At 38.3% G+C, this 20,745-nt stretch overlaps 1 protein-coding gene across 4 annotated transcripts in view; it reads left to right on the forward strand.

Annotated features, from left to right (window-relative positions):
• The window catches only part of GRIP1 (glutamate receptor interacting protein 1), a 790,436-nt gene that overhangs the window by 730,821 nt on the left and 38,870 nt on the right, over window positions 1-20,745 (forward strand). For all 4 annotated transcript variants that reach the window (XM_027854162.1, XM_027854159.1, XM_027854160.1 and 1 more), the window contains 5 exons: window positions 701-845; window positions 6,402-6,541; window positions 6,757-6,951; window positions 17,736-17,883; window positions 20,365-20,476. In XM_027854162.1, the coding sequence (XP_027709963.1) occupies window positions 701-845; window positions 6,402-6,541; window positions 6,757-6,951; window positions 17,736-17,883; window positions 20,365-20,476 (740 nt within the window). The remainder of the gene's footprint in view (window positions 1-700; window positions 846-6,401; window positions 6,542-6,756; window positions 6,952-17,735; window positions 17,884-20,364; window positions 20,477-20,745) is intronic.

Here is a 20,745-nt window from a genome sequence, read left to right on the forward strand (position 1 = left end):
ATACATATATACATGCACATTTATACACTTATATAGACACACATATATATATTGACACCTTATAAACACAAATATGTACATAGATACACGTATACAAATACAACACCTTTATACATAGTATGTGGACACACATAGACACTTATATAGACACATATGTATGTATACATATAGATACACATTGACACACATATGCACCTATATCTATACATACTAGTGTATACTAGTATATGCGCTTGTATAGACACATATATACATACACACTTATACACATGTGTAGACACAGATATATGTATGCATGTCTAATTGACATATACACACATATAATACATCCATACATGCTATATAGACCAGGGGTGGGGAACCTGTGGCCTTGAGGCCACATGTGGGCCTCAAGTTCTATGAAGTTTGGATTCTATCAAAGGGCCACACCTGAGGAGTTAGAAGGCCACATGTGGCCTCAAGGCCGTAGGTTACACCCCTGAAATAGACACACATATAGACACTCATGTAGACACATGTACGTATAGACATACATATAGACACATATTGATACTTGTGTAGACACAAATATACACATATGCACATACCTATTTAGACACATCCACACATCCACACACACACACACACACACACACACATTCTTGCTTTTTTCAGAACCAACCACAGCCTTTCAGTCTTACCCTCTCTGCTTTTCTTTCAGATGAACAAGAGAGCTCTGGAGCCATTATTTACACTGTGGAGCTCAAGCGCTATGGAGGCCCCCTTGGCATCACGATTTCGGGAACAGAGGAGCCTTTTGATCCCATCATTATCTCCAGCCTCACTAAAGGAGGATTAGCAGAAAGGTAAAGTTTGAAGAAGCTATTTCTTCCAGCAGTTAGATTACTTATACCTCCAGTAAGGACCGATCTCAACATTTCAGTATCAATCAACAAGTATTTATTAAGCACCTCCTGTGAGCCGGGGATGGTACTAGGCACTGGGGATACAAATATAATAGATGCACCAATCTTTGCTTGTGAGTAGCTTACATTCAGGCAGCTAGATGGCACCATGTGCAGAGACCTCTAGGCCTGGAGTCAGGAAGACATGAGGTCCAATCCAGCTTCAGACATTTGCTAGCTGTGTGATCCTGCGCAAGTCACTTAACCTCTGTCTGCCTCAGCTGTAAAATGGGAATGATAGTAATAGCACCTACGTCCCAGGGTTGTTGTGAGGGTCAAATGAGATAATAATTGTAAAATGCTTATGTGGCTAGCACATAATAAAGTGTTATACAAGTGTTAGCTATTGTTGTCATTATTATCATTATTATTCTGATGGTGGAGATAACATGTATATATGTGTGTGTGTGTGTGTATAGATATATAAATATAGATAGATAGTATGTATACATGTATGTGTGTATAGATATATAAGTATATATAGATAGTACATATATGTGTGTATAGATATATAAGTATATATAGATAGTACATATATGTATGTGTCTATAGATATATAAATATATATAGATAGTATATATGTATGTGTGTATAGATACATAAGCATATATAGATAGTGTATATATATAGATAAGCATATGTAGATAGTATATATATAGTATATATGTATAGATATGTATGTGTGTATAGCTACATAAGCATATCTAGATAGTATATATATGTGTGTCTATAGATATATGTGTATATATGTATGTGTATGTCTGTAGATATATAAGTATATATATAGATAGTACATATATGTATGTGTGTATAGATACATAAGCATATATAAATAGTATATATGTGTATGTCTATAGATATATATAGGTAGTATATATGTATGTGTGTGTCTATAGATATATAAGTATATATAGATAGTACATATACGTGTGTCTATAGATATATAAGTGTATATATAGATAGTACCTATGTGTATGTGTGTCTATAGGTATATAAGTATATATAGATAGTACATGTATGTGTGTGTATAGATATATAAGTATATATAGATAGTATATATGTGTGTGTATATATAGGTATATAAGTATATATAGATAGTATATATAGATAGATAGATATAGATAGAATTGTAGATAGAATAAAAATGCAAGGTAGTTAAATACAAGGTAGTTTGAGAGGGGGTGCCCTGGCTGTTGAGGGGCTCAGCAAAGGCTTTAGAGCTTTCTGTGGCCCAGGTTGACATTGAGGAACATCACAGAGAAAGATGCTACTACCTGGGGTTGATGTGTCCCTTTGGAAGTTTACAATCTACATTGATGAATAATTTAGCTGTATTTCTCACAGCCCTTTGAAGGAAGATTTCTGTCGTGTCAGGTTGACAGAAGAGGAAGCAAAACTTCAGGTTGATTAAGAGGTTTATCCGAAGAAACACTGCTAGCTGGTGACAGCCCAGTGTCCTGCTGTTTCCCCCTTGGTTCATTAGCCACTGAGGCTCTCAGATCCCCAGGTGTGCAGTGTTAAGGCATAGTGTGGGGCGGATTCCAAAGTTCTTAACTAGACTTAACATTCTTTATGCAAGGAGTCCTTGAGGAGGTCCTTGAGGGCTGACATGAGCCCTTAGGGCTGTCCAAGAATACACAAACAGATTAGGCTATATGAGAGTTCTAATTCTGCTTCAGATACTTACTAGCTCTGCAACACTGGGCAGGCCACTTACTCTTCTGTGTCTCAGTTTCTTCATCTGTAAAATGGGGATAATAATAGTATCCATGTCACAGAGTTGTTGAGGATCAAATTAAATGACATGTCAGGTGGTTGGCAAATCTGAAAGCACTGTTAAAAAATACTAGCATTTGTTGTTGTCATCCCTTTGACACATGGAGAGAGCTGAATTTATTTTTAAATCAATCTCCCTTCTCTTTCCTCTGTTTCCCCCACTCCTTTGAAAAATAAAATTTAGGTATATGTATATACACACATATATACATATATACATACATATATGTGTGTATATCTGTATATATGTGTGTACATATATACATGTGTGTGTGTGTGTGTGTGTGTGTGTGTGTGTGTGTGTGTGTGTAAAAAGTGAAGTAAAACAGATTTCTACACTGGCCTTATCCAGGAACAGCTGAACAAATTATAGTATGTAAATATAAAGGAATATGATTGAGCCATAAGAAACTGTGAAAAAGACAGTTTCAGAGAACTGAATTCTTAGAGATTTCCAAGGTTGGGAATTATGATTTGTATATAGAAAGAGCTCAGATATTCCATGGGCTCAGATATCCTCCCAATTTGTCATCTAGATTTTCCTCCCTCCTAATTCATCTGTTTGACTTTCAGGGAGCTGCTTTGCCCCATTGTGTTTCCATTTCCCCATCTCTAAAATGAGAATATGGCAAGAGATGATTTCCAAGAGCACTTCTAGCTCTCAAATCCTAATCCTTTTCTGCCTACTTACTAAGGGTGGCCTCGTGAAGAAATGTTTTAAGGCTCCCAGACACCAATACTAAATTAATGGAGGAGAACAATATAGAAATCTTTTCTTACTTGCTCAAGAATGTATCCTGTGGTTTCTTTCCTTCTATCCCCCAGCCCCAGAAGGTTTGCATTTCCAATTGAGTTTTACTTAATAGTATTAAAATTGAAGGGCTTTTAAAAAATCATCCACTGACCTCTTAGGGACCAGGGAGTTGCTGTAGGAGTCTAGACTGCATTGATTGTGAAGCCATCATATTATTAAAGATGAATTGTAGATAAACCCTCAAGTGCAGAATCTAGTTTTTGGTTTTTGTTGTTTTTTTTTTAGGCAATGGGGTTAAGTGATTTGCGCAGGCTCACACAGCTAATAAGTGTCAAGTGTTTGGTCTGAGGTCACATTTGAACTCAGATCCTCCTAACTCCAGGGCCAGTGCTCTATCTGTTGCACCACCTATCTGCCCCCAGAACCTATTTAGTTTTGCCTCTTCTTGTTCTCAGTGCTTAGCACAGAGACTGGTACATAGTAGGTGCTTGATAATTGTTTATTGATTGATTGATTGACTCCACATCCTGTATTCTATATGTGCCTCTTTTCCAGTCATTCAGAAGTAGAAAAAATGTATGTGGCTGTCTGATAAGCTAACATGTCTAAAAGTAGATATTGGCAACTAAGGTGTGCCACTATATACACAATGTTGGGCAACATGGATAGCGTGTTACAGACCAACACTAATACTACTCTGCAGACAAATGCAAAAAAAAAAAAAACCCAAAAAAACACCTCTTTTTTTTTCCCTCCATATAACATGTCCAAATTTCCAGCCCAGCCAGCCATAGTGGATAGAATGCTGGACTTGATGTCAGAAAGACCTGGGATCCAATCCTACCTCTCACACTTCCTAGCTGTGTAACTAAAGGCAAGTCATTTAACTTTGCTGAGCCTCCATTTCCTCATCTGTAAGTTGGGGACCTACCTCAATGGATTGTTGTTAGGATCAACTGAGGTAATATTTGTAAAGCCCTAAGCACAGTTCCTGGTGAATAGTAGGCACTATACAAATCCTTATTCTCTTCCTTCTCCTCCACTGTGAAATGGAGGTAATAATGCCAATAGTGCCTATTTATTAGTTATGAGGTTCAAATGATATATTTACAAAGCATTTAGCACAATGCCTGGCACATAGTAGGTGCTACATAAATGCTTATTTCTTTCCTTTATGTATAACAAGTTTTTTGCAAATCTTAAAGCATTATAAAAATGTGAGCAGCTATCCCCTCATGCCAAATAACAAAATGAATGAAATCAAGTTTTTATTTCAACTCACCAAACATAAAATTGTAAATTGTACTGTATGGTCACGTAACGGAATTGTATTAATACACACATGTACTCTCTCAAACACAATATTAGCCTTTTCATATACTCTATAGTCTTTCCTCACCAGAGAGTTCCCTATACCAGTGAAATCACAGGGTCCAGTCCTTATCCTTCTCTCTTTTATACATTTAAAATTATCACTATCCTTGGGAAATAGTCAACTAATCTTTCAGATATGAAAAATTATTTTTCATGGTGAGTTTTGAATGTTATAGCTCTTAACCTTCAGGTGATTTGAGTCAGCTTTCCTATATAGTAACTGTAAAAAAAGATTGGATATTTTTAGAAACTAAACTGCCTTCACAACCTTTTCAGTGATCAATGCAGAATTGGGTTGTGACCCATGAAGGAGGCAGCCTCAAAAAAGAACACTATATGATTATATAAGTAGTACCTTACCTAGACTCAAAATTCTAGCTCTGAACACTCCATCTCTCAACTCTGAGCATTTTCTCTGCTTGTTCCGTGCCTGGAACAGTCTTCTTCCTCTACTCTGACTACTGACCTTCCAGGCTTCCTTTAAATCCCAATTAAAATCTTACTTTCTACGGAAAGCCTTCCTTAATCTTCTTTTTTTTTTGAGAGAGAGTACATGTGCATATTAATACAATTCTGTTATGCGGCCGTACAGGACAGGTTATAATTTTATGTTTAGTGAGTTGAAATTAAAACTCGATTTCATTCATTTTGCTATTTGGCATGAGGGGATAGCTGCTCATGTTTTTATAATGCAGTCAAGATTAAGTGACTTGCCCAAGGTCACACAGCTAGTAAGTGTCTGAGGCTGGATTTGAACTCAGGTTCTCCAGACTCCAGGGCCAGTGCTCTATCTACTGCACCACCTAGCTGCCCCCTTAACCCCTCTTAATTCCAGTGTTTTCCCTCTTTTAATTATCTCCTCTCTATCCTGTATATAGCTTGCTTTGTGTATATTTGCATGTTGCTTCCCCCCATTAGATTGTATGCTCTTTGAGGGCAGGGACTTTTACCTCAGTTTGTGTCCCCAGCACTTAGCATAGTGCCCCAACTCATGATAGGCACTTAATAAACGTTCACAGAATTGCATGATGTGGTTGAGTATGAAATTCTGGAAATCATGAACCCAAGAACCTTTATAAGAGTGGTTCTGTGTATGTGTCCTGGAGTAAGACTTCCCATCAATAGCTATCCAACAGCTTACTTCTGAAGAACAGGAATGGTTTATAAAATTCTTTACAAAACATTTGAAATCCTTAGAGAAAAGTTACATCATTAGGTAAATGTTGCTTTACTCATTTGTTGATTTATTATTTGTTTCCTTAGCCTTTAAAAAAATTTTTTTTGTCTCCTTGGGATTTAAAAGTCTTACAATTCTGGATAGTTAAAAATTCTTTCTCTAATTTTCTTTGAGTGCTAGAAACCGAAAAGAGGTGCCCAGTAGAAGCAATTTTCTCTTAACAATTGCCTTGGAAGAGAATAGATGAGCAGACCCCCTAGGGTTCTTTTCCAGCCCTGTGTTTTTCATGATTCTGTGAAGTATGTCAAAGAATTGCTATAGGGAAAAGAGCTGGAGCTATATTTACCTTTCCAATAAGTTTTATTTGTTGTTTCAGAACTGGTGCAATCCACATTGGCGATCGAATCCTAGCCATCAACAGCAGTAGCTTGAAGGGAAAACCTTTGAGTGAAGCCATCCATTTGTTACAGATGGCAGGAGAGACTGTCACCTTGAAAATTAAGAAGCAGACAGATGGTGAGTGTAACTAGAACTATGGTGCTGTTCCTCAAACAGCTGATGATTACCCCTGTGTTTCTTCCCCTCAATAAGAATGTCCAAGCGTGCATTTGTGTGTATACTTTTCGAGAAATGACTTTCCAGTCTTTTGTTCTTAGCCAAGGGAGAATTGAGTAACTTTTTTTTTCCTTTAACCTTGCTGTGAAGCTTAAATTAATTTCCTGTCTTTGAAGTCCATTCAGCATCAAGTCCCAAGAAATTCCCCGTTCCCAGTCATTTAAGTGAGCTGAGTGATGTAGAGGATGAAACATCTACTCCACAGAAACCAGGCAAACACTCCGACATTTACTGCGGTACAGCACCCAGCGTGGACAGTGCTGTTGAATCATGGGATAGCTCTGGTATGGATACCAGCTATGGAAGTCAAGGTACATCCCAGGGTTTGGAACGGGGAGCAGAGAAGTCATTTTTGCAGCTCACTTTCCTCCCATCCTCATCCCTTGCTCTTCCAAGAGCACCTCCTTTGATTTTAGATTTGGTGTCTGCTCTGGTAGAATCACACTTCAAGCCACATAGGCTGATGCTCCCCCTGAGCAGGCCTGGGGTTTATTCTTTCCAGACACTGAAAAGTTGTGAACATTCATCAAACACTAATAGACTTTCAGTTGATGTACTGCTGTCCAAGGGTTTAGATTCATATAGCTGGTCCTTCAAGCTTAGATTAATATGAAGTAGGGCATGCATTTGAAGTGGTTTGCTGGTGACAAACCCAATTTTTTTTTTCTTTTTAGCCTGCTTCCTTAAAGATGTATTGGTAAGTGCTGAAGGTGTGCATGAGAGATTAGCCAGTGATTTGTTACCCATTCATTCCTGCCTTCTTGGGAATTTGAGCTGGAACTTGAGGTAGCAGCTCTAAATAATCATTATTGGATCATTTTGTAGTAATAATTTCTTTTAAAATAAATACTATTATTTTCCTTTGTAGACCTCATAATTGTGCCAGGCTGTATATAAAACCAATCTACATGAAAGCTCATTCTGTGCCCAGTGGGTGGGAAGACAAGACATACACACGCAAAACAGGACTGAGCTGATCCCTAAGGGAAAGCTTTGACAGAGGGAAACATATAATATTCCCCCAACTTTTTTAATACAGCATAGGAATATCAAAGCATTTCTAGTAGCATCAAGGGTTAATAAAAAACTGTTTCTTTAAATGTGTGAATGAATTCCATTCAAGACTGGTGATCTTATACCTACCACCCAGATTATTGCTTATATTCAGTTGTTTAGTAATTAATCAGTTGCAGGACGTCCTTTGGATATTAGTGCCCTTCACTGGACCCCTGGGTGTGTGTGTGTGTGTGTGTGTGTGTGTGTGTGTGTGTGTGTGTGTTGAAACTGCTGGTCGTTTGTCCATCCTGATTTAAGTAAAGTATCTATGGAAGGGAGATTGCTAGAATTCCTAATTCAGCACCTTTTACTAGGCCAAGCACATCACTGGTATTTGTAAATAAAGCTGACTCTACCTGCCTATCTATCTGTCTATCTGTCTGTCTGTCTGTCTATCTATTGTGAACAAAGGTGAGATATTGTAGTTTCTAGAGGCTTTCTAGCAGGAAGGGAGTGGGGCACGCTTTAAGGGAAAAGACATCTGTAAACACAATAAGCCAGGCAGCAGGATGATTAGAAATCCCTGAGAAAGGTCTTGAGTCTGTGGCATCTGCTCAAGGTTGCCCTTGAATTGATCAAGGCTGGTTCTGTGGTTCTGGCAGCTACAGACATCTCCGTATTCACCTAGGATCACAAAGGATCGCTGGCATGTCAAGCAGCTCTAAACCTCAGAAATCCTTCTAATTGGCCGGTTTTTGTGTAACTCCTTTGTCCTGCTCTCCCCTGTAAAGAAAGGAGGTTCTAATATATAGTACAGTCATTACAGAGCCCATGGTTACTCTATCTATCTCTCTATCTCTCTATCTATCTACTGCTGTTTTTGTCGTTTAGTCATTTCAGTCAGGTCTGACTCTTTGTCACCCCATTTGGGGTTTTGTTGGCAGAGATATTGGAGTGGTTTGCCATTTCCTTTTACAGCTCATTTTACAGATAAGGAAACTGAGGCAAACTGGGATAAGTGACTGGTCCAGGATCACACAGCTAGGAAGTATCTGAGACCAGATTTGAACTCAGGAAGATTAGTCTTCCTGATTCCAAGTCTGGCACTCTATCCACTGTGCCACCTAGCTGCCCCATCCTACCTACTTGTCCCTATACATATATGTATAGACTCTGTATACTATGTATTTATCTACACATATGTATACATACACAAATACATGGGTATATATTTATGTATACATATGTGCTCACACATATATAAATATGTATATGTGTGTTTATGCATGTGTAAGTTTGTAGGGGCAGTTAGGTGTCACAGTGGATAGAGCACTGGGTTTGGAATCAGGAAGAATCCTCTTCTTGGGTTCAAATCCGGCCTCAGACACTTATTAGTTTTGTGACCCTGGGCAAGTCACTTAACCCTATTTGCTTCAGTTTCCTCATTTGTAAAATGAGCTAGAGAAGGAAATGGCCAACCACTCCAATGTCTCTGACAAGAAAACCCCCAAAAGGGTCACAAAGAGTCAGACACAACTGAAAAACAACTAAACAACAACAATGTGACCACATAGTATTTGTTAGTATTTCCCCTGGAGGATGGGAAAAGGGGGGAAAGAGAGTAAAATTCAAACCAGCTAATTTTGCTGCTTGTTAGAAACTCTGCTGAAGGTTAAGAGAAAAAAGGACTTTGAACAACTAGAGAGAAGTTGGAGTTTTATTTACTAAAATATTATTTATTGAGATTTATTTTAGTTCATTTACATATATTATCCCACTTTCCCATTAGCATTAGTTAGGTGACCCATGGCTGCCAAATGACAGCTTAGCCTAAAATTTGGTCCATGTCTCATGAGAGCTTTGGAAAAAAGACTAAAGGTCAAGTCTTTTGTTTTGATATGGCTTAGCAGGACTCATCCTGCAGAGGCCCCCACTACCCATAAGGCTGCAAAGGCTACCTTGGCTTTGTATGATTGGAACTCCTCAGGGCAGAAATCTACAAGTAGGCTTCCTTGAACCAAGAACCATGGCTGACCAGAAAACTTTACTGATGGTTGAAGCTTCATTATGCAAAATCTATGGATTAGCCCTCTTTATCTTGATCTCTGAGCCGGTTATATTCATTATACAGGAAAGCAGTCATGGTCCAGCCTATGAAATTTTCAGTTGCTAAATGGTCATTTTCCTGTAAGAGCTAAGTAAGCTAAGGTAAAAAGTTAGTGTTTGCTAATATATCCCCCTGTTGTAATAGAGCTGCGGAAAACTTCATTTCCTTATCAAGTACAATCAAGTTAAGGCAACAAGTATTTATTAAGGGTCTTCTTTATGCCAGGCCCTATGCTAAGTGCTGAGGATACAAAAAAGGCCAAAAAAAAAAAAAACAACAACAACAACCAGTCCCTGATCTCAAGGAGCTCATAGTCTGTTCTCCTGAGGTTTAGACTTGGTGGAACGTAACTCATAACTTATTCAAGAATAACAGATAAAGTAGAAGGCAGATTAGAAGCAATTAAGTGGCATAGTGGATAAATAGAGTGTTAGACCTGGAATCAAGAAGAGCTGAGTTAAAATCCAGAATCATAGACACTTCTATGCTTTGTGACGCTGGAAAAATCACTTAATCTCATCCTGCCTTAATTTCCTCATCTGTAAGATAGGAAATAGCATCTACTTCCCAGGGTTGCTGTAAGGATCAAAGGAAATAATGTTTGTAAGGCTCTCTGCAAACCTTAAAGCAGTATATAAATGCTAGCTATTATTCTTATCATCATTATTAGAAGGCAAGGCATTGTAGAGCAAGAGGTTAGCCGCAGGTGTGGAAATTCACAAATCAGAGCTGAAAAGTATGAGAGAGAGAGCAGAGCATTTGGGTAAGTATCAAAAAAAAGAGAAACAGAAACCATAAAGCAGTGGGATTATACTAAAGTCCACCTTGCCAGCTGGAGGATTTGGATGAAAGGTTCTTGAAACAGTTCATAAAACAAGCATGGAGGCATAGCTGTGTTGGGGGTCTCTCTCTGCTAAAAGTGAAACAACTGTAGATAATTTCATCTTTCAAAAGAGAGAGGAAACAATAAGAAGAAATACTTTTCAGGAGCTGATTTTGACTAATAAGGAAGAAATGGTTATTGAAGCCGTGGGAGGAAAACACGCCATTTTAGAGTTTGTGATAGATAAAGAAAAAAATGTCAACACAGGATGTGATCTATCAGGTAAATTTTAGGAGAATATACTTCAGAGTTCAGAGAAAGGATACAAAAGATCCCATGTGCTAAAACTGTAAAACTGCTTAAAATGATTGCAAAGACTTTTAATATTGAATTCTGAAAAAGCAGTAATTTATTCTAATCAGGAAGAAAAACGGGGATAAGAAAATAAAGTGAAAATGAAGGGAAAGAGAAAAATAACCCACATATATCTACCTAGTAGGCGCCACAAAGACAGCTATGATATAGGAAGAATATTTGTAAAGAAGACCACTAATTCACAGAAAGTAATATCCAATAATATAGCAATAAAACTTGGGGCTTCACATGTCTACACACTAATGCACAAAGACAGGTAATAAACCCAGTGAAATGGAAATCTAAGGATTAAGAGAGAAATTTTACTTCATAGCTATCTAAGACTTGGTAGGATGGAAACTATGGATAGAGGTTCATACTAATTTCATGTTTTGCATGTCATGGATAACTTTTGACAGTCTAGTAAAGCCTTTAGACCCCTTCTTAGAATATTGTTTTGTTGCTAACATTCAAAATTAAAGGATATAATTAAAGGATAGTTAGAGGTCAGTGAAAATAAAGATGTAATTTTTCCCATTCAAGTTCATGGGCCCCCTGAAATCTATACACAGAACCAATGTCTGTGAACTCCAAATTAAGTCTGGATCAGACTATGGCTATGGGAGGGCATACCTTATTCAAAAGAAACAGAATAAATTAAAAGAATGGTAGCTTAGTATTGGATATTAGGAACATGTACTTGGAAGGAAATCCATGAACCAAAAGAAGGAAGCATGGAGGAAGGAAGGAAGGAAGGAAGGAATAGGCATTTATTAAGCACCTACTATGTGCCAAGCTCTATGCTAAGTTCTTTATGAGTGTTGTCTAATAAAATTTTGTTATTTGATTATTTGAATTATGGTAGACAGTATTTGGGTGAAGATCAATGGAAGAAGAAATAGAAGTGATGTCATCATGGAACTATGCTATTTACTACCTGGACAGATTAAAAAATAATATGAAGAGTTAGAGAAAGAAATAACCTGCCTCGAGGCATAGTATAATAATGATGGCAGACTTAAATTATCCAAATATTTGCTGGAGCTCTCTTCCAGCTAAAAACAGAAAAGGTGATACCTTTTTGACTTGCCTAATGTTCATTTTGTCCTTCAAAAAGCGGTAAGGGCAATAAGGAGACTTACTATCCTGGACATGATTCTCATCAACAAGGAGAAACTAGTTGCTGGGATGAACTTTTGGGAAGAAATTACTATTTTATTTTAGAGTTTTAATTAGGGAAAGGGCTAGTTTAGTCTCACATGACACTTGGATTTTGAAAAATCAGATTTCAAGAAAGAAGAGGAAGGATACCATAGCTGAAAATTCTACAGAAGTCAACCCGAGAGGGCTGGTCAGGAATGACACTCTGATGAGAAACACTTAATTCCACTGAGAAAGGAAAGCTGTCTAAAAAGACTGATGGGAATGCATAAGGTATTTAATGACCAACAGATCTTTTTTTAAAGAAACATAGAGAAGATGGAAGCAAGGGCAGCTGCCTAAGGATGCCCACAAATAGCATGGTCCTGTAAAAGCAATGTCAGGAACTGACCCAGAAAGAACTGAAGCCAGTAACAGATCCTGAGGGTGACAAAAAGGTCTTGTTAAAAAAAAAAACTATATGGACAGCAACAAGAAGATTAGAGAAGGAATATATCTGCTGCTTAGAGTAAATGGGTCTGTGATTAATAGATGATGACAAAAAAGCAGAATTAATGACTCAACTGGCCATTTTGTTTTATTTTCCTTACAAGGGAAAATAGCCTTCAGACTATATTGTATGGAATGAAAATTACAAGCAAGGATTAAAACTTGGGAAAAGTGAGGGGATGGCAAGGGAGCAAATAAGTACCTGTTCTCCATGAGTTTGAGACACCAGGTCTAACAAACTATACATCTCTAGGTATCAAAAGAATTAGCAGATGTGATTGTTTACACCATGGTCAGTGATTGCTGAAAAACAACTTAGAGAACAAGAGATGTTTTCACAAAATTGGAGAGAAAGAAAATGTCCTAGTTTTCTAAAGAAGGGGAAATCTGAGAACTATAGCCTTGTGAACTTAACTTTGATTCCTGACAAAATTCTTGAACCTTCTATTAAAATGATAGGTTATGATTATCTAAAAAGGGATTCTTATAACAGACATTCATTAAGTGATGATTGCTAAGATAACAAAAGGGAATGAAGCAGGATCTTGTAGTCCTAAATTCTAGAAAAGCATTTGAAGAGGTGTCTCGTGCTGTCCTTGTGGAAAAGACGAGAAGTAATAGAGATAATAGTACAATTAAATGGATTCAGACCTTGTCTAATGGCTGGGCACAAAGAGTAATGATTAATTGATTAGCGCTGACCTTAAGAGAAGTGTCTAGTGGATTTCCACAGGGATATATCCTCAGCCCTATTGTCTACATTTTAATCAATGACTTGGATGAAAGCAGAGATGATGTCACAGTTATCAAGTTTTTAGATGACACCAATCTAGGAGCTAGCACATGAAATAGCAGCTTCAAGATCCAAAGGGACCTAAATAGCACTAGAATGGTGGGCTCAATCTAATAAGTTGAAACCTGGGTAAGGATAGATTTAAAGTCCTATACTTTGGGTTCTAAAAAAAAAAATCAACTGTAGACATTTGGAATGGCAGGGGCATGCTTCTATAGCAGTTAATGAGAAAAAGAACTGAGATTTTAGTTTAAATAGAAGCTTACTGAGTGTTTTATGGCAGCCAAAAAAAGCTAATATGGTCTAGGGCTATATTACCAGAGGCATAATGCCCAGAGTAGGGGAGGTAAGAGTCCTGTCCTGGTCACATCTTAAATACTGTTTTTAGCTCTGGGTGTCACATCCTAGGAAGGCTGTTGACAAACTAGAATATATACAGAGGAGTGCAAATAGAGTGGTGAAATGGTTCCATGCTGTACTGTGTCAGTTGAAGAAATTGATGTTTAGTCTGAAAAAAAAAGATTTGGTAAATTGCACATCCTTCAGTTATCCACAGGCCTGTTACAGGGAAGAGGAGTTACGCTTATTCTACTTGGACCCAGTAAGCAGAGCTAGATAACTGTTTTCTCTACTAAGGGAATTAAAATACAAAGGGCTAGGAGGAAAATGAAACCCAAGATGCATCATTAGATTATAAAATGGCAGAAGGTCTAGTTTTCCTCAATTCAAGTCACTTGCCTCCAGTGAACCATATTCCAAGTCAGTCAAAGAGCTTTCAGATTTGATTGTTGAACCCTTCTCTGTGATGTTTGAAAACTGGTTGATAACAGAAGAGGGACAACAAGACTAGAGACAAGCAAATATCATGGTTTTCAAAGAAGAAATGAATAAAACCATGGGCTAGTGAACCCAGTGTCGATTCTTGGCAAAATTCTAGAATGGATTATGGAAGACACAGTTGGCAAGTATTTAGAGAGAGAAGCAATTGATCACTAAGATTTCTCAGGGACTGTGGATCACCACCCTAGCCTCAGTTTCTTTTTTTTTTGGTAGAACAAGAGAACATTGTAGTTCTTAATATATTTTAATTTCTGTAATGCATTTGACAAATTCTCTCAGAATCATTTTTGGAATTAAAGAAATACTAAATGGATGAATGTATACCTATGTGAATTCAGAACTTGTTGAACATATGACCCCAAAGAATGGTGACAAATGAATTCATGTCACCCTGGAGGGGGGTGACTTTTATGGAGTGCTTCAGAACATTTGGCCCTTTTCTGTTCAGTAGTATTATCGGTAAGAAGAAACTGGGAAGGAAAAACTCTATGAACTTATGTAGAATGAATCAAGCAGAGAACTAAGGGAGACAATTTGTATAGTAACAAAGGCACTATCTGAGGACCAAAGAAGTCTCTCTTTTTCCAGAGATGATTGACTTAAAATCAGAATGAGACAAATATTTTTAGACATTGCCAATGTAGGAATTTGTTTTGCATGTTCCTTGTGAGTGTTTTCTTTTTTAAAATTATTGTTTAATAAGGAGAGACAGCTTTAAAAAACAAAACCGTAATGCAGCCCTTACTAGTAAAGGTATCAAGTAGGAAGCAGTCAGTTTGTTAACAAGTATTTATTAAGTATTTACTATGTTTTGGGCACTGGTGCTAAGCACTGGAGATGCAAAGAAGGCAAAAAACAGCCCCTGCTTTTAAGGAGCTCTCCTTCTCGTTGGAGAGGCATGTAAATAAATATATACATATATAAACAAGATAGGTATCAGGTAAATTGGAGGTAATTGGAGGCAGGGATCAGTAATGTAGAGATACAGGTGTTAGTGTCAACCATACCTTTTTCTGAGTCATCTGCTACACTGATGGAGACCTTTTATGTGGGAGGTACTGTTCTCCTCTTCCCACCTAATGAATTACAACCTCTAACAGACACACGAATAGCTAGAACTAGAAGCTAGATTTTCTGCCACTAAGTTCAGAGGACAATTCTATGCCTGTGTATGATTTAATCTTGCCTCCTCCTCCCCACAAACCCCTTTATATACTTCTCATTACTCAGTTACGCCATTACATTAAATGATGCTCAGGAAAAGGTGCATACTGTTATATATTTGATAAGCATTTGAAGATATTTTCTCGATGGATTGATACTGACCCATCTGTAATCTCTTGCCCAGCCTACTAGAACAAATTAAAGCAGAATCTTTCATTCAGCTATTAACAAGTTGGAATTTCTTCAGGGCTTGGGAATGAATATCATGCTTTTGTGGGGAGATACCCAATGATACTAAATGGTTGCATTGGTTTCAGTACTAATCTCAGAAGAGGGCTCCTGAAGTGTTTAACAAGTCAGTAAGAAGGGTGCAGGCCTTCCTTAACCCTTCTTCCAGCATGAGAAATTAGGTCTTATACATTCCTCTTTTTAGCTCAGAGGAGACAACAGGTGAGCCTGCCTATAGACTAGGAATATCTTATAGTTATACCTCTACCATTTCTCTTCTGGAGGAGAGGCTGCTCAGAGCAAAGTATAATTCAGCCTCGTAGGTGGCAAACTACACATTCATCACACACATGGCCTCTTACCAACCAGGTAATCACATTTCTGCTGCTGTCAGAGAAAAAGGATGAAATATTGAACTGTAAATATTTCCTAAGTTCTACATTGTTATGAAGTATGAGCTCACCAGACTGAAGGCTAATAAGGAATGCTTTAAGAGTGTGTCATTGAGTTGCATCCTAGGCCTTGGGACCAAAATGTTGGATAAGAGGACCATTACCCTTTGAATCCTGTATTTTTCTTAGGTCATTGGCAAGTAAGATAGATAACCACCTCTAATAAGCCCCCCTGTGTATTTATACCAGTTGTGGGAAAACATGATGGGGGACAATGGAGTAAAAATGTTAGAGGGATTTGGCCCCACATATTCTCATATATGTACCTTATTAATTGCATAGTGCATAGTCAGCAAGACTCGTGGATGGCTCCTACCCTCCATGGTTCCTGAATATGTCATGGAAAGCATCATTTGAACTGGGGAGCTCGGAAAAGGCTTCATGGAAGAAATGCTACCTGAACTGAGCCTTAAAGAAAGATAAATATTTCAGCAGGCAGAAAAGTGGAGGGAGTCCATTCCCGAACTTGGGGATGGTCTGTACAAGTGTGCAGAGGCAAGAAAGGATAGGACCAGGTCAAGAAGTGGCTAATCATCCAGTTTTGTTTTGATGGCGAAGCTGAGGACTTTGTGTTTTATTTTTTTAGGCATTGGGGAAGTCTCTAGAGATTTTTAAACAAAAAAACCTTTGCATAAGGAAAAGTATTCTGACAATGGTATTAAGTAACATAGGATCATAGATTTAGAGGGGACCTAGAGGTCCTCTAGACCAACTTCATCATTTTACAGATGAAGAAATTGAGATGAATAGAAATTAAGTGACTTACCCAAGGTCAGTAGGCCACAGGACACATAGGCAGAGCTAAGATTTGTAGTACTCAGATTCTATAATTCCAAGTAGAGTGTTGCTTCTACTAAGCAAGAAAATCAATTAGGAGGCTATTAAGAAAGTTCAGTCAAATGATAGCAAGGGACCTGTTCTAAGATGGTATCTGTGTGAGGAGAAAAGAGGACAAAGAAGAAATTTTTCAGCAAGTAGAGTCAGCAGAACTTGACAACTGGCTAATTGGATATGGAGGGTGATGAGAAAAGAATGAAAGATGAGTGAATTTTCAAGCACGAGTGTCTAGGAAAATGATGATGCCAATCACAGAAATAAGGAAGTGGAGAAGAGAATTGGGATCTGGGAAGAAGCTAAGTTCAATTTTGAACATGTTTAAGGATATTCAAATATAGTTGAAAATGCAAGTGTATGGATCAAGGGTGAGATTGGGACTGAATATATAGGTTTGAGAGTCATTAACATAAAATTGGATCATTGAATCCATGAGAGTAGATGGAATTGTGAAGGAAGAGAATGTTGAGATTAAAGAGGACCAAGGAGAGAACCTTGGGGAACCTTCCACTTTTAGAAGTGGGGGGAGGGGAGGGCCATTTATAGACAGGAAGTGATCCAGGAAAGAGGAGTAGCATGGAAGCCATGGAAGGAAGAAAACATCAAGTAAGAGATGAGACAATGGTCAAAGATATCAAATGTGAGATATTTTTTATATTATCATTAATCTTGATATTCTACACTAACCTACCAAATTTAGTCCATATTGGTCAGTTTCTTTACACATTTTCACAGTACAGGCAGAGAGACAACCACAAAATGCCACAAGGCCAAGTTGAACCAGAAACCTGCCTACATTCATTTCAATGTTCTTTCTTCAAAAGTAGAGTATAATGCCTTACTTAAATTTTTAGGCCCTAGCCTCCAGGCTTCGGGATCCAATTTCAATGCATTTGAATGGAGGAATCCTAAACAAAGAGGTGGTTTGTCCCCAACAAGCAAGACATTAAACCAAGAAGTGGATCTGAGTGATTATGAATGGGAAAGACCAGCAGCTAGTGGGTAAGATTTTTTTTGTGTGAAGCTGTGTCTTCCAACGCTATTTCCCATGGTTAGTAATTCAGGCTAAGTCTGTGCTTCCCTTTTTCCCATGGTCTTCCTCTCCTTCCAAATTGCCCTGTTTTCTTTGACTTCTTGAATAATACAATGTACAAGGGCAGTATGGTTAGTACCACGATGTTGAGCAAAGTACGTAAAGCTATGGAATCAATTGTATGGTCTAATTTGATTTTAAGAAACATTTATTAAGTGCCTGTTCTGTGCCAGGCTGAGTGGTGCAGTGGCTAGAGATCAAGAATAAATGCTTATCCTCTTCCCTTCCCCTTTGGCGTTAAGAAGACTTGGGTTCCATTTTACTTCTGGTACATATGGACTGTGTGACCTTAGGTAAGTCTCTCTACCTTTTAGTATCCCCAGGCAGCTCTCAAAAGCCATAAGTTGCTGAAGAATTACATATCTGCATTGGAAGGATTTTTTTTTTCATCTGGAATTTACTGCACCAGTGAAATAACAGGGCAAAAAATGCAAGATACTCTCCTAGACAGTTGGAATACGTAGACAAACATGAAACTGTCCCTGCCCTCAGCAGGCTTATATTCCACTGGGATAAAACAGCATATAGAAATATAGATGTTTATAAAGTAAACAAATTAATTTGGGAGTTAGGAAGTAGAGTGTACTAATGACTAGGGGATCAGGAAAGGCCCTCCTGTAGAGGCCACTGGAGCTGATTCTTGAAGGGAGCTAACAGTTCTAAGAGGCTAATGTGAGGAAGAAGATCATTTCAGGCTTAGAGATAGAAGGGCTGTCCTATACTCCTATAGAGTTTGCCTAGAACAAAAAAAAATGTAATAAAACACACCTAATGAGAATAGTAATGGGATTCATTCTCAGTTAAGATTCTTTCTGAAATTCAGCTTCTTACTTTATAACAAAGTCTAACAACCTTTGCTTCTCTCTTCCATTTTACTAAAAACTAAGCAAGTCCACGTTAGTAATTGCAAGTTAGCAAAGACATATTCAAGATGGTGCTTTGGGCCAAGAAGTCCTTTTTCACTTTGGTGCTCCAAGAAAGCATGTTCTAGAGTGAATCAGTAACTAATCGGTGAAAAGTCATGGTACCAAAGTGGCATTAATAAACCTCTAGTGGATTAAAAGATATAGCTTTAGTCCATCTAACAGGTTCAGATTGTCTTATCTTTCGTACAAAGCCCAGAAAATTGATGCCCTTGAAGTGCCTTAGTGATATGACTAATAGCTGTAGTCTTTAGAAGTTTGAATATCAATAGTAAGACTCATTTAAAAAAAAAAAGCAGTCTCCTAGAACTTGCTTGCTTTAACTCTGGTCCATTTTTAAAATTTTTATTTTTCTGATGGAGGGAAATGTTGGGAGCCCATGGCCTATGTGGAGTGATATAGGTGGAAAAAAGCAGGACACTCCCAAAGCTCTATCCATTTGACCTTTATTAGGGACTTTAGTAACCCTTGGGCCACAATACTCATCATCTTCTTCCCAATAGGAATAATGTGATTTGTCCACAAAGACACATCTTAGTGGTGGAATCAGGATGAGAATCAGCAGCCTCAGTTTATTTTGTCATTCAGTCGTTTCAGTCGTGTTTAACTCTTTGCGACCCCATTTGGGGTTTTCTTGGCAGAGATACTCAAGTGGTTTGCCACTTCTTTCTCTGGCTCATTTTACAGATAAGGAAACAGAAGCAAACAGGGTTAAGTGACTTGCCCAGGATGACACAGTTAGTAAATTTCTGAGGCCAGATTTGAACTTCTCTTTCTGACTCCAGGCCTGGCACTCTATCCACCTCACCACCTACTGCCCTCAGTTTCTACTGTATTATTTAGTCTGGTAGCTGGGCTCCTTTGCAAATGCTACTGGGTAGAATCAGAAGATCATAGATCCAGAACTCTATCCAGTCATCTAGTACAATCTCCTCATTTGATAGTTGAGGAAACTGATGCCCAGAAAGAATGGGGGGATAACTTGACCAAGATGACAGATAGGAAGTGGCTAATGTAAGATTTGAACCCAGATCTTTGATTCCAAATCCAGCCCTCTGTCCATAACACCAGGCTGACTCCTAGGTGAGAATCAACCCACTCCCAAGGAGTCTTGATTTCACTAAATGATCAATCATTGAATTGCTCTTTGGTGAGGATGAATGTTCGTGCCTTCAGTATTTATGCCAATGTGGACCCCTAAAATTGAAGGATTGTCTGCTCGCCAAGTAGGGGAAAGGCACACATGCGCGTGCACACACACACACACACACATACACACACAGCTCACATGTCACTGAGAATTTCCCAATTATTTCTAGTCCTTTTACCCACCTTTCCACCCTAATTCCTCTACTGTCACAAATGACATGCATGTGTTGAACAAGGGGTAAAAATCTTGATTCAGGGACAAACATGTCGCCAATTTAGATGACTGAGTCTAACCCAAGTCCTTCTATGTGTTCACAGTTTTCCAGGGACTCACAGCAATGCTGATGGGGAACAGGAAGAGAATTTCTGGTCTCAGGCGCTGGAGGACTTAGAAACCTGTGGACAGTCAGGAATCCTGAGAGAGCTCGAGGTAGCACCAACCCCGCCCATCCCTGATTCCAGCCAACTTTCATTTCTCGGTCCTTCTTACCTTTATCAGTTTGCATTTTTCACTCCAGCACATTTAAAAGCTTTAACCCCTCTCCACAGGAGAAAGCGGACAGGCGTCTGTGTTTGAGAAACATGACCCTCTTGGTACTTACCCTTTATGTTAATATTTTTTGCTTGTGAAGCTGCCTTCCCTGCCCTCTACCCTCCAGAAAGCAATTTGATTTTTTTTAAATGCTGCTGAAATGATTT

The sequence above is a fragment of the Vombatus ursinus genome, unplaced genomic scaffold (assembly GCF_900497805.2).
Source record: "Vombatus ursinus unplaced genomic scaffold, bare-nosed wombat genome assembly UNPS02010320.1, whole genome shotgun sequence".
Lineage (NCBI taxonomy): Eukaryota > Metazoa > Chordata > Mammalia > Diprotodontia > Vombatidae > Vombatus > Vombatus ursinus.